The sequence below is a fragment of the Misgurnus anguillicaudatus genome, chromosome 16 (genome assembly GCF_027580225.2).
Source record: "Misgurnus anguillicaudatus chromosome 16, ASM2758022v2, whole genome shotgun sequence".
NCBI classification, from domain to species: Eukaryota; Metazoa; Chordata; class Actinopteri; order Cypriniformes; family Cobitidae; genus Misgurnus; species Misgurnus anguillicaudatus.
Window position 1 is genome coordinate 34,477,214 of NC_073352.2, and position 14,809 is coordinate 34,492,022.

Consider the following 14,809-nt stretch of genomic DNA (forward strand, 5'->3'; position numbering starts at 1 on the left):
AGGGGGTTTTTTAACCCGGGGAGGTAGCCTGCTTGGGCTTAAATTAGCTTCTTCTTCTCGACGTTACAATAGTAATATGCTCGCTCATAATGTCGCGTCATAGCCGCAGCAAATTTGACTGCTTGTGCTATTGTGTATTATGTTATGCTATCTGTCGTTTTTCTGTGCTTTTACTGCTTCTATTAATGTAAAGCTGCTTTGAAACAATTGAGTATTGTGAAAAGCGCTATATAAATAAAATTGAATTGAATTGAATAAGAGATGGTTTGCGCGGGAGCACGCCTCCTTTTTTGCGCTGAACCGCCCAGGGAGCGCAAGTTCATTCCCTAGTTTGCCGACGTGCGTCTGTGGAGGGAAAAACCCGCTGTGCGCCGGTGCAAAATACGATACATGCGTCACTGACAAAGTCAATTGCGCTGGGCGCAAGATAGGGCCCAAAGTCTGCGTATTTATGCAGGGGGCGCATTTTTTCAAATACACCACACTTTCGCCACATTACAGATTTAAGCGCACAAAATATGCGGGGCTTGCATGATTTCATAATCTCTGCATTTTCATAGCAAAAAGTCACATATATCTTAGCAGAAAGTTGAAAAATGTTGCATTTACTTTACAAAAGCACAGCCATGTCCCCTGTAGTCATGGGAATTTTAGGAAGTGACGTAATTACGCGATAACATAATTGAAAAGCTGCAAACCCCAAACACAGTTTTTGCAAGTTCCTGCAGTTTCATCGCATAAAATTGCATAAATATGCATAAATATGCTGCATATTCCATTGCATTTTTTATGAAAACGTGCTGCAAGATCAAGGACTTTTTCCTGCAACAATCATAAAAAACCTCAGCATTTCTTTGGAAGGACTGGTTTTTCACCGCTTCTGAGTCCAACTGATGGGAAATGGGCCATAGGGAAATAACAAAAAATATCACGCTAATATAAACTTGTATCGTAATAAACTTTTAACTGTCATCAACAACCGGCAAAACCATCCTCTCTCCGACTTAATTTTTAAACACGTGTTAAAGTATATTATGAAAAACCCTTTCATTATTCTCTTATATATCTGTGCATAATATAGGAATAATACATAGAGGACTATTACATTTAAAAATCCATTCATTCATTCATTTATTTATTTATAATGGGACCATGCACAATTTTTAACATAAAATTTTCATTTCATGTATTGTACCGGATTTAGCCGAGGGCTAATTTTCATCCGTAGTCCCCCAGGCAGCTCAACACTAACATAACATTACACAAACAATACCTATGTTCACATATAATAAATACATACACACATACTGTCAGGGCCATAAATAAATTAATCAATCAGTTTAACTACAACAGTCTCAGTGATTACATAATTGGTTCTTTTTTTTAAAAGATTTTAACTTCAATTTAAAAAAAACATGAGCTTTACACCCTTTAGGGTTAGGTTAGGGTTAGTGAAGTAGATTGTGTACTAAATGAAGTAGATTGTGGTTCCTTTCTGTTTAGAGATGTGTGTTTAAGTTCTGTCTTATTTCATGAAGTTTATAGAGTTGGCTTGCACGATTTTCAGTTGAAGAGCTTCAGAAATGGTCACATAGGGACCATCGATGCTTACAGGTTTTTGCGTTTCATTGGGTAAATTTTTAGGGAACGAATGTTCCAGTCCACTGGAAGGATTTTGAGATTGAGTGGGGAAAACAGGTGACAAAGTAAAATTTGTAATAAGAAAGTCTGTCTGTCCTGAAGTTCCTTCTTTAAAAATCACTTTGCTCATAAATCTCTTGTTTACCTGTTCTCTAAAGATGTGTTGCCAAAAACCTGGCAAACATTGACAAATCCAGCAATTAATCCACCAAAAGTGCTTGTCTCAACTCACTTCACTGTAAACAAACACATCTTGTTTTCCAGGAGGATGATGCATTGCTTATTTTCATCTCTTGCCATTTTTGTATGTGGTACGGTATGCATCAAGCGGTCAGTGAGGTGTTTAAAAGACAACATCATGCTCGGGCGACACATGTTTAACAGAAGTTTTATTGCAGTGTCACGCTTTTTTTGAAGATCCTATTAGTAGTCTTGTCTCGGAGGGCTTGTTGTTTATCTTCCCTAAATGAAAAAATGATTGCATCGTCTCTCGTCCAGCGGTGGTCTTCAGGTCAGGATGAGGTCAAGCTCTCTAATGAGAATCCTTCGGTCAAGTATAGCTGTAATATATCGGCTCCATTTCAAACCCTAGGGAGCTGCCTACCTTAATGACACGTGTGGACATCCCTGAGAGACCATCACTACCCAAGCGCTGTTGTAAACAGAAAGCTAGTGGTTGCTGGGATGTTCTGGGTTTTCAGAGGAGTTTAATGTCAATACAGCCCACCTCTAAGTCACTTTGATTGTCTGTTGTTCACATAAAAGTTTAATAGGTTTCCTGTGCCACAGAATAATAATAATTTGTCCGTGTTTCCACCAAAGCGTTTATCCTTAGGCCAGTGTATATTTTTTATATGTTTGTGATGGACTTTTATAAATGCCAGCTGCTGCCATGAAAAGATGTGCTGTATGCTTGGCTGAATGTTTTGCTGGTTGCCGAGAATTAAAAAATGTTCAACTTAGGGGTACGCTCGCTGCACTCATCATTGTCAATCATCTACCCAATTACAGTGCAGAAGAGGTGGGACAAATACCACACAAGCCAATCATAACATCCTATTTTTACAACCATATGTCTGGGTACTATAATTGTAACCCTTGCTGGCAAAATTAGTGGGAATGCACACTGTCTAATTTTGAGCTACAGACAAAATTTGGGTGAAATTGAGCATATTAACCTCCTAAGACCCGAGCTTTGGTTTGTCTTTTTTTCAGATTTCTTCCAGCTATTTTGGGGTTAGGAAGAACCAATAAATATAATAACCAAATATTTTTCTTTGAACATGAAGCAGTGTAATTGTCCACGTTTGTGTACAACAGGTTCCAGTTGCAGAATTCATTATTATGGTATTATTAACACCAAAAAATGTGATGTCCATGTATGTGGACATCCAGGTCTTAGGAGGTTAAGCCCTCGACTTGCGATCGCAATACTCTAAACATCATGCATTAAACATCTAAAATCTTTATTTATACGTTTTCTTAAAGGGGTACCGTCCTAAATCCATAACCTAATACTCATATGCACGTGACATTTCGGTTTGATTTTAAAACATGCAGGAATTAGAAAATAGGACTTGCTTGATGTTGAAAAAGTTATTAAGAGAGATCAAGTCCGGGACTTGACTGATGTTAAAGAGTTATTAAGAGCGATAAGACATGAAAACAATCTACTTCGTGCTGACTGACACATCTAAAGCATGCACAAAGATGTGCAAGCAAGCAAACATGATATATAGACATCTACACAGAATACATTTTTAAAAATATCTGTTTTGACAAGAATTCACGCAGATATAATCTGTTATGTGTTAAGTGGATGTTTGGCTAATTGTTGGGAAAAATATCTAATCTATCAGTTTTACCAGTGATTTAAAGTATGGATGCTGTGATTTTGCATTTGAACCCTCAAAAATCTTTAACTTGTTTTTGTCAAAATTGACTTTGCCGACTCTGTTAACTTCAAACACGTGTAGCTCTGTCAATTTTTGTCAGATTCCAACAAATCATACATTGTTTTGAACTTCTTTTTGCCAGCACAGGTCACACTTGATAAGCAGTGACAACATTAATATTTCTATTTCCAACTGTCCATTTCTGTACCAGATGGTACCTGTACCACAAAATTAGTATTCATATTTATAGATTAAACAAATTATTTGCAAAATCAGACAAAGCAGTAAATGCCTCTTAAGCGATGCTCTTAAGCAGCAACAGGATGCATAATTTTGGCCAAATTCAAGTAGTACTGAATGTCCTCTGTAGACTGGGCTTTCCTAAAATGCACTGCACAAATTTGTATCCAAAATGATGTTTTGAAAAGTATTTTATTCAGTGGTAGAAAGCATGATAAAATTAGCTCCATCTCATTAAAAATGAATTATTTTACCCAACATTTGTGTCTTGACTCATTAGCTTAGCACCGTGCTAACATCAGCCTCTAATAGACTGGGCTGTAAGTGTTAGATGAGTCTCTTGTGTGCTTTACTGTGTGCGCTTCACTTTCTTTGTGACCCAGTGAGCATTAATGGACTTGCTGTGGTTGTAGGGTGTTCAAGCACTTATACGGTTCTGTTTCAGAAGGTTACTGATTGTTTAGACGGTGATGTGGCTCTCTAGAGGTTTAAATAGAGCCGGTGTGTTCTGGAATCCCGATTTTTTTTTAGAGCTGAGTGGATTGCTGCGTCTCCTGTGACCTCCTGTGACTGATTGCCATCTATACGCTTTAATTAACATCTTCACGCTGTACAGACAGCAGCTCTGAACAGCCACACACACACATACAGGACACCGCCTGAATGATGAGTTGCTATCTATTTCCCTTTCTTTGATGACGATGCTATGGAAGCTTCCTATGTAAGCAACAGGGCAACAATGTGTTTTTCACACATACGGCAAAAAAATATATTTTAAATATATTTCAAAATATACAAAAAATGGTAGGGCTGCATAACAATTAATTGCAAGTAATCATTTGCAAAATAAAAGTTTTTGTTTACATCATATATGTGTGTGAACTGTGTATAATAATTTTGTGTATATATAGATACACACACATGCATTTATAATTTTAAGAAAAAAATATTTATATATTAAGTATTTGTATATAATACTAATTATATATAAATATAAACATTTATATTCACATATATTTCTTAAAAACATACATTCATGTGTGTGTATTTATATATGCATAGTCGTTGTACTCATTACACAAACATATATGATGTAAACAAAAACTTTATATATGTGTTATAAGATATTTTGAAATATGTTTTAAAAATGTGTTTTTCACCTATATATTTTTCAAAACATATTTTGAAATATATTTTAAAAAATAAATATATTTTAAAGCATTTATATTCATGTCGCATTGTAAGTAAAACTTTGTATGTTACAAACCTGTAAACATAAATTTTCAAATGCATATACATTTTATACTTTATACATTTTATACAAACCTTTATACTTTGGCCAGGAAAAATATATTTTTTGCCGTATGGGTTGTAAAATTTGAAATGTATTTGTTGCCCTTGAAATACATTTTGAAATATATGTTAATATTTTCAAAATCAAAAATATATTTCATTAAGTTTTATTATCTACAAAATGTATTAAGCATATATTTAAAACATAGAAATGTATTTTTGGGGAACCATGGATGAATCCGTTATCTTTGACATTGATGCATTTTATCCAAAGCGACTTGCATTTAAAATAGGGACGTATAACGATTAATATATAATTATAATAAACAGTTTACACAGATATATTTAAACAAAAACTTTTATTCTGCTATAGATTAATCCCGATTAATCGTTATGCTTCCTTAATTTAAAATATAAATTTTTCATCTGTATTTGTGTTCCCTGAGAATTGAACCCACGATCTATGCGTTGCTTACTCAGTACTCTACCAATTGAGCTACACTTTTAGCCCCTGCCTCATCTCTCACCTGCAGTATTTTTTAGCCTGTAACAACACAGTAACATTTCTTCACCATTTTCCTCAAGCGGACTGCAGTTAATTTAATTAAGCAGACTTGACGCTCGCAGCGCTCTGCCTCATCTGTGCTTAAACCGACCTCATCGCTCACAAATGTGGGGAAGATGCCACATGGTCTTCTGTAAGAATGGCGAGAGTGTGTCTTACAGGATTAGAGTTGGCTAAAATTCACTCGGTGCTTCCTCTGCGGAGAGAAAGAGGAGATCCCCCCTCCTCCTCTCCTCTATGCCAAGTACAACCAGTACGGCTTGCACCAACCAATAACCAAAGGAGCCAGATAGATCTTTCTCTTCTGTTGCCATGGGCAACCTGTCTTCCTCCATCACTTGGTGTTACCCTCCCTCTCTCTGTCTCGTGGGCTGCTCACTGGTAGAGATCCTCTTTATTCAGGCGGCCTGACACGTTTTTGTCTGTCTGTGAGCGATTGGGATAATATGTGATAATGAGGTTAAAAACGAGGAGATTTTAGTTTTTTGTGCCAGTCTTAGCTTGGTAACAAACTGCCTCCGTTGGGCCGGTTTACACTGAACTGCTCTTATCATCTGAGATGAGGTGTAATTGTGGCATTCCTGTAAGAGCTACTATCTTTAATTACATTCATCTTCTCCTCTGCTATGAGAGATCAGCGCTTTCATAATCCTGCTCTTTGATGGTCTGTTTACAATCTCACACCTTCACCTGATCCCGCTTTATTCGCTCTCATTTTTTGATTTCTCATCAGGATCCAGCATTAGCTTATTTACACCTTTCAGTGACAGGTGAATTGGGTAAAAATTACCAGCTTACTGATCATGAAAGTTTATTTTGTGGCCTGAAGAAAGGAATTATACAGCTATTCCCCCCTTAAAATTTACAGCGAACAAAACACAATATGTCGCTCCTAGCATCTTGTTAGAATGGCTACACGTTAAATTATCAACTACAGTTGTTACCAAATTTGTTACCCAGTCTGTGAAATCAGCTAAACAATTTTTTTCTAATTTCACACATAATTTAAAGAACATTCTGTGAAAATAGACTCACCTAAAGGATTATTAGGAACACCTGTTAAATTTTTCATTAATGCAATTATCTAATCAACCAATCACATGGCAGTTGCTTCAATGCATTTAGGGGTGTGGTCCTGGTCAAGACAATCTCCTGAACTCCAAACTGAATGTCAGAATGGGAAAGAAAGGTGATTTAAGCAATTTTGGGCATGGCATGGTTGTTTGTGCCAGACGGGCCGGTCTGAGTATTTTACAATCTGCTCAGTTACTGGGATTTTCACGCACAACAATTTCTAGGGTTTACAAAGAATGGTGTGAAAAGGGAAAAACATCCAGTATGCGGCAGTCCTGTGGGTGAAAATGCATTGTTGATGCAACTGAGGTATGCAGCAAAGCATTTGTGAAGCCACAACACGCACAACCTTGAGGCAGATGGGCTACACCAGCAGAAGACCCCACCGGGTACCACTCATCTCCACTACAAAGAGGAAAAAGAGGCTACAATTTGCACAAGCTCACCAAAATTGGACAGTTGAAGACTGGAAAAATGTTTCCTGGTCTGATGAGTCTCGACATTCAGATGGTAGAGTCAGAATTTGGCATAAATAGAATGAGAACATGGATCCATCATGCCTTGTTACCACTGTGCAGGCTGGTGGTGGTGGTGTAATGGTGTGGGGATGTTTTCTTGGCACACTTTAGGCCCCTTAGTGTCAATTAGGCATCATTTAAATGCCACGGCCTACCTGAGCATTGTTTCTGACAGTGTCCATCCCTTTATGACCATCATGTACTCATCCTCTGATGACTACTTCCAGCAGGATAATGCACCATGTCACAAAGCTCGAATCATTTCAAATTGGTTTCTTGAACATGACAATGAGTTCACTGTATTAAAATGGCCCCCACAGTCACCAGATCTCAACCCAATAGAGCATTTATGGGATGTGGTGGAACGGGAGTTTCGTGCCCTGGATGTGCATCCCACAAATTTCCATTAACTGCAAGATGCTATTCTATCAATATGGGCCAACATTTCTAAAGAATGCTTTCAGCACCTTGTTGAATCAATGCCACGTAGAATTAAGGCAGTTCTAAAGGCGAAAGGGGGTCAAACACAGTATTAGTATGGTGTTCCTAATAATCCTTTAGGTGAGTGTATAACCTTGATATCTTTAATAATGACTGAGTAAGGTCATTGAAATCAATGTGAAATCAATGATTGAAAACAATCAATTTCATAGGCAGGGTCGTAAAAATGAATCACAGTTGTCACACAAAGAGTGATGGTTTATGAATTAATGAAACGTCTATGAATAATACAAGAACTTTATTACATAACAATTTATCACTGAGGTGAAAGTTGTCACAAGATGCTTTTTACTTTGCTATTATTTCTGTATTATTTGTTGCTTGCAGTGGTAATCTCGGACTTTCTGTTTTTCAGGTGAATACACAGTGATGACCGCACACTTTCACCTGAAGAGAAAGATTGGGTATTTTGTGATTCAGACGTATCTGCCGTGCATTATGACCGTAATCCTGTCCCAGGTGTCCTTCTGGTTGAACCGCGAGTCTGTTCCAGCCCGGACCGTGTTTGGTAAGTTTACATCTTAACAATAAATACAACTTGAGACACTTATTCAAAGACACTGGATTTGGCATCATGTAGTGCAGTACTGATCAAATAAAAGCTTTGTTGCCAGATGCATACTAAACCCCCTAAAGAGACCTCATTAAGGTTTAAGATTATGTTGATGTTAAAGTACATTTATAGACTGTGTTAAAAGTGCAATGTGGGACTTTGCAGAAATGTAATATAATATATATAACTATATTATCAGTGGTGTAGAAAGACCTTACAAAACAAACTTTATTATTTTTATCTACATATAACTCCTTACATGGAAGTCACTGACATGTTTCTACAGTAGCCCTGAATGGACAAACTGCTTTATAGTAAAGCAATAAGCCCCAAGAAGCAGTGGGTTACCAGTGCATTTTATAACAGCTAAGGGGGGTTGTTAGGCACGACGCGAAGCAGAATGCACTGTAACACCACTGCTTCGAGGGGCTTATTGCTTTTATAAAACTGTTACTTCATATGCATAGAAGGATTTCATAAAATAAAACACAAATAAGTTGTAATTATATTAGTACAAATATTACTCTTCCGCAAAATCATGTAGTTCCTCAGAATCAAGTGTGGCTGAAACTGAGCGCAGTGTCCAACCAACACAGACGCTGCAAAGATTTTATCATGGCTTAGAACGTGTTTCAACCAATCAGAATGAAGGACCAGAACGAGCCGTTTCATAATAAATATTATATGTAATGCGGCTCTCACATAGGAAGGGGTGTGCGCTGGGCTTGCCGCTTGTGCTCTGCTGGCCAGACCCGAGTATAAGCTCTTCGTCCATTTTTTTTTTTGACGCCCCGTTTCTATTGGCCGCGCGGGTAATCGTCACAGAGCGCAGCGCAAGTGTTATGGTGCGTTTACACCAACCGCGGTAGAGGCTTGAAGCGCGAGTGATTTCAATGTTAAGTCAATGTGCAGACACGTTGACGCGCGTCAGTAGGTCCCGCGGCGCGGAAGAGGCGTTCAGCGCGGAGCGGAAGGGGCAAATTGAGCGTTGTGCGCGGTACGCACAAATGCTGCTTTTATGCATTTTGCGGTTCACGCGAATTTGCAGCTGACGCGCGAGTTGAAAAATTTGAACTTTGGTGGAATTTCGCTCCGCGTTAACCAATCAGGAGCCTGCCTGCTGCTGTGGTTGCAGCCCCGCCCAGAGTCACTCATTCAACCAAGGCTTGATATTGTCTGTAAGCAGTCACTCAGAGCTATATGGCACAAGTTGTTATTTCTATAGAGGAGACAGGAATAAAAAGGACCTCGCTTGGAAGAGTGTCAGTAAGGACTTTTGGCAACCTGGTAAGTTGTAATACACACTTCACTTTTACGTCATGTGACGTTTATCGACCCCCTATAGTAAGGTTACCCAATACAAACTGGTAACTCTCTTGATAAATGCACAAGTAACATCAGTCATCTTGCAAACAGACACTCGCACAGCAGTTGCCCCTCCCACAAGAAGCGGATTTTGCTTCTGACACGCGTCAAATGCTTGCTTTTTCCGCACGTCTACTCCGCTCTACACGCGCGAATGCATTCAAAGTGTTCAAGCGGCAAACTAGGCGCGGTAGACGCGATTTTGACGCCCAAAACGCGTTTGGTGTAAACTCAGCATTAAACTATTTTGAACTTTGACTGCGGCGTGAGCGCAAGCTGCGCTCGCTGCGCCCACGCTTTGCTCGACGCAACAACAAACCGCCCTTGCACGGCGCAAGCCATTGAAATGAATGGGTTTCATAGCGCAGCGCGCACTGTGTCCTATGTGAAAGCCGCATAACATCTACCCATCGTATATAAGATGTACCCATGTTCGAAAAAACTTTCCGAGACTTTTAGGAAAGAGGAGGCATGAGTTTCGCCTAGAAATACTTTGTCACAAGCTCAAATGTTTTTCGACATTTTGCATTTGTTTTGCATAAGGATTACAACTCCGAAACTGTGTTAAGTCAGAATGCATGAAATAGCGTTAAACCCTCCTTTTTTAATATCCAAAGATCCTTTCTGTTTTACAAAAGGTTCTTTGTAGTGTAAAGGGTTCTTTAAAGATCCTTTGACTGAATGGTTCTTTAAGGAACTTCTATGGCATTGCTGTGAAGAACCTTTTAGGCACCTTTATTTTTAAGAGTGGATTTTACAGAAAGAACAAATAAATGAAATAGAAGAAAAGTACAATATGTCATCTTTAGTTAAATGCCTGGGGCATATGTTCTGTATCAGCATTCTGTGACACGTTATGCTGTCAAAAACGCTAAAATGACCTTCACGCCTTAAAATTCACAAAGATCCCAGAGGCCTCTGGCCCCGGAGTCCTCTGCCCCAGATAAGAGACAGCCGGGCATTTCTAAGCACTTCTGAGAGGATTTATCAAGCTCAGGTAGGGAACAATTCGGTTACCGTGGAGATTCCCTGAGCTCTGTGTTGCTAAGCAGGTAATGTTCAGAAGATGAGTCTTCCTGGCATGGGTTCAGATGTCTCTTTGTCTGCAATCTCTATCCTGCTTTCAGTGACTCTCTCTCTTTCTTCTCTCTCTCTCTCTCTTTTCTGGCAGTTCCCGCTGCCCCCTTCTCTATTCGTTTGTTATATGAGTCTTTTATACAACCTGCCATCCGTCAAATGTTAAAAGTTAGTGTGTCACAAGAGAGGCTGTCTCCAAATAAGAACCAGTGTATTAATTCCTTGTGTTAATTGTAGAACATCACAAAAATAGATTAATTATTCATTTGGCATGAATATAACATTGATTACCGTGTTGACACTCGTAGGAGTTTTATGAGGCATTGAGGTATTAAAGTTAAAATAGAGATCTCAGATCTGCGTTGAGTTCACAGCAACAGTGGTGGAAAGCTGAATTATTGAAACTCACTCCGGGCTAAATCGTTGATGCATAGTTCATCGTGACGGTTGTTTGTGCAGGTTGACGTGTTTTTCAGGTTGACGTTTTATCATTCTGATGTGGTTTCAAACCCGTCTGACTTTCTTTATTTTGTGAACTACAAAAAGAGATGTATTGCGTAATGTCCAGAGTGTTGCTTTTCGTAATGGGGAATGAAGCTGTCAAGCGTCCGTGGCAGAAAAAGAGTCATGCGGTTTTTGAAACAACATGAGTGTGAGTAAATGATGTGCCACAGATGGGTAAATGTTTTTAACAGTTTCATCTGGCTTTATTTATTTCACTGTTCAGATTGGCACCTGCTGGTTTTATAACCTGAATCCAGTATGGTTGGTTTTTCAGAGAGTCTTTTTTGATGTAACACAAAATTTTTAAAAACACAAGGCTTCTCTTCTGCATCCTTTAATCTCTGTGAAGTACTGAAGCGTGTTCAATTATACTTTTCTTCTCTACAAAACACTGAAGCTTCTACATCCAGAGATGATGAAAGAATTGAGGTACAGCAAGCAAATCACCTGCTACCCAGACAATTATTATGCATGACTACTGACCTCTACTTTGCATTTACATTTATTATGTTAACTAAGTTGCTAGAGTAACAGCCCTGGATTTTACTTATTGGAAACATTTAGGGTCCTATTATACACCCCATGCAATGCGACGGCAGGCACGATTTGCTAGTTTCAGCCTGACGCAGTTATCATTTTTGTGTCTAGCACCATGTTGTTTAAATAGCATATGCACTTGTGCCCATCTGTTTGCCCATGTCTAAAAACGAGGTGTGTTCAGGTGCATTGTTGGCACATTGCTATTTTCAGGCAAATGAAAACGTTTGCGCCATTGACCAACTAAAACCAACAGCACAGTATTTTTTTATTAAAAGTGTGCATTAGTAACATGTAAGATAGACTCTGATTGGTTTATTGCACATTACACCCAGACTGGATTGTTAAAAAATAGGGCTCTCTTAGTTTTTAACTCTTTCCCTGTCAGCGTTTTTAAAAAAGTTGCCAGCCAATGCAACCATTTTTCATGATTTTCACAAAAGTTTAATGCCTTTCAGAAAATGTTCTTCTTTAAATATATAAACATATATATATATATATATATATATATATCAATATATCAAATGAAAGAACAGATCCTCTGCTTTAAAAAAAACAGTTTCATCCCACCTTCATTAGTTCTCTTTTTTTGTCACCTCTTAACACCAAAATTTGAGCAAAAAGCTGAGATAAATCCATTTTTGAATGACTTTTGATAGAGATCAGATTCAGAGCGATCCTCAAAACTTACACGGACATACAGATGTTTGCCCTAGGGCGATACTTCCGGGTTTTATAAGTTGCAGAAGACCACCTGGTGGGTAATAGCGGAATTACGGATTGCCGGAAATACTTTTCATTGGCAGGGAAGCATTTTCTCTTAATTGGCGAGTTAACTCATGAGTGGCGAGGAAAGAGTTAAGTTCACTGTTTTAATTTTTTTTTAAAGTTATATTATACACTAGTCAACGTTTGAAGGGGATCAAAACCTTTAAGTGCTATAATAAAGTGCTTTTCAACCTAGAAAATGTGAAAAAGATCAACCCAGTAATTTAGTTTTGGTAAACCATTCTCTGCAAGCATGTGAAAAAAAATCTCATTGAAATTTGGCTCCCCTTGTGATGTCAGAAGGGGATCTTATTATAATAATACCGCACCTCAATCTGCACTATCCAACCACGGCACTGCCATTTAGTGCAGAGATAGAGAGAGAGACAAAATAATTGACAGCTTCAATTTTAACAAACCACCATTATGGTGATCAGTGTTTGCATTTCATTTGCATTTAAAGGGACACCCACATGGTATTTTGAGCTAAAATTTCACATACATACTCTGGAGACGCAAAAGATTTCTTTTAGATCTTAAAAAATCTTGTAAAATGTCCTCTTTAAAACAAACACCTAGTGATGTAGTACTCAAGTCCAAGACCGGTCTCGAGACCGATTTTTGCTTTCTCGGACTCGTCTCAGACTTGTTCCTTCAAAGACTCGATCTTGACTCAGTCTCGGACCACAGTGGGAGGAGAAAGACTCATAATAAGACAGAGTCCTCGAGACCAACGCATTTTTTTATGTTCATATAAAAAACACACAACAATAATAATAAAATGCAATGTTGACGTGCATTATTTGAAAATGACATCCCATGGTGCAATGCAAAGATCTGCCATCAGAGCCGTTTATTTATCTCTAGAAAAATAGGCAGTAGATAATGCATGTGATAGGGATTTGTTTAATGATAGTAAAAGCATAGTCCATATTAAGACGTTAAGACTGATCCTCTAAACAATTCCCAATCTAGCTTAGTCTTTAGGCCTAACTGTTGATTATTAAATGGGGTGATATTAAATTATGAATATGAAAACTGACATGCTTTTATGGTCGTTGTCTCGACTCGGTCTCGACTCAGACTTCCTTCCTTAAAGACTCGGTCTTGACTTAAACTCGACTGTATTTGAAAACCAACGGACTCAGTCTCGACTCTGTCTCGACCCTTTAAAGACTCGTCTTGACTCGGACTCGGCATAAGCGGTCTTGTCCCCATCACTACAAATACCCGTTCTTGTGCAATTTTGATTAACTATTTTTATCCACTTCAAATGTGGACTTGTATATTTATATTATTGTTAAATTGTTAGATTATATATACAATTTTTCCATCTCAAATTAAGACAATTTACATTCTTGAAGCAGCCTGAAAGCTTCCTTTTAGTTTTAACAAAATAACTTTTTCACAGCGTGCGTTCTGCAGAGTCAGCCGACAGCCTCCTTATGGCAATTTTATCTGGTGAGTGATGTGTCGTCACCGCGCTGTCATTAGAATGATTTCTGCATTTGGCGAGTTTTCTAATGGTCATGGAAAGTCATCCATCCTACACTCACCGTCTGCGCTCCTGTGGTTGTCAGCTCGTTTCGAACAAACGGTCATGTGTCGCTGTCACTTCCGTCTCTCCGGGATCGAAAAATGAAGAGTTTGACGGCAAGAAAATTAATTGGAGCCATTTGTTTATGAGCAGAGTCTCTAGCAGTCCCTGGGCCCGTCGAACTGTCAGCCGGTTCTGTCATCGTAGACCTGCGGCAGACTCACTTTACAATGTCCCTGAGCCTCAGCTGAGAAGATTTGGAGCGCTGCACGCTGGCAGTGTTAATGTGCTGGAGGAATCTCATTAGGGTTATTGTCTCATTCATCCCCATACAGAGCAAAACTATCTTCTATATTTTATTATTTCTCAAAAAAAGAGGAATTCAGACATTTCCTTCTTTTTCACCATCTAAAAATACTTTCGTTTGCATTATCAGTTCTTTGAGAGGGAAAGAAATTAGAGGGAATTAAATAGTGATTTAGGAGGCTAAAGGGGTTGTCATGTTTTTGGATCATTAGAAGGCCAAAGACTGGAGAGAATGTGTCTTGAGATGAACAGCGGGGACTTCCCTACAGATATTTAATCTTTTCAGAATGTTAAAATATTTTCCATCATATTTAAATATAGAGACAACGATAATAAAACCAATTGTACTATAGATTGATATTCCTGTGTAAGCTTGCAGTCAAAACAATGGGTCGTGCATGCATTATTTTTATTTTTACCCACATTTGAACCTCT

The 14,809-nt window shown here is 38.4% G+C and overlaps 1 protein-coding gene across 1 annotated transcript in view; it reads left to right on the top strand.

Annotated features, from left to right (window-relative positions):
• Nucleotides 1-14,809, top strand: part of gabra2b (gamma-aminobutyric acid type A receptor subunit alpha2b) — a 69,118-nt gene that overhangs the window by 40,897 nt on the left and 13,412 nt on the right. The window contains exon 8 of the mRNA XM_055178680.2: nt 8,083-8,235. Coding sequence (XP_055034655.1) covers nt 8,083-8,235 — 153 coding nt within the window. The remainder of the gene's footprint in view (nt 1-8,082; nt 8,236-14,809) is intronic.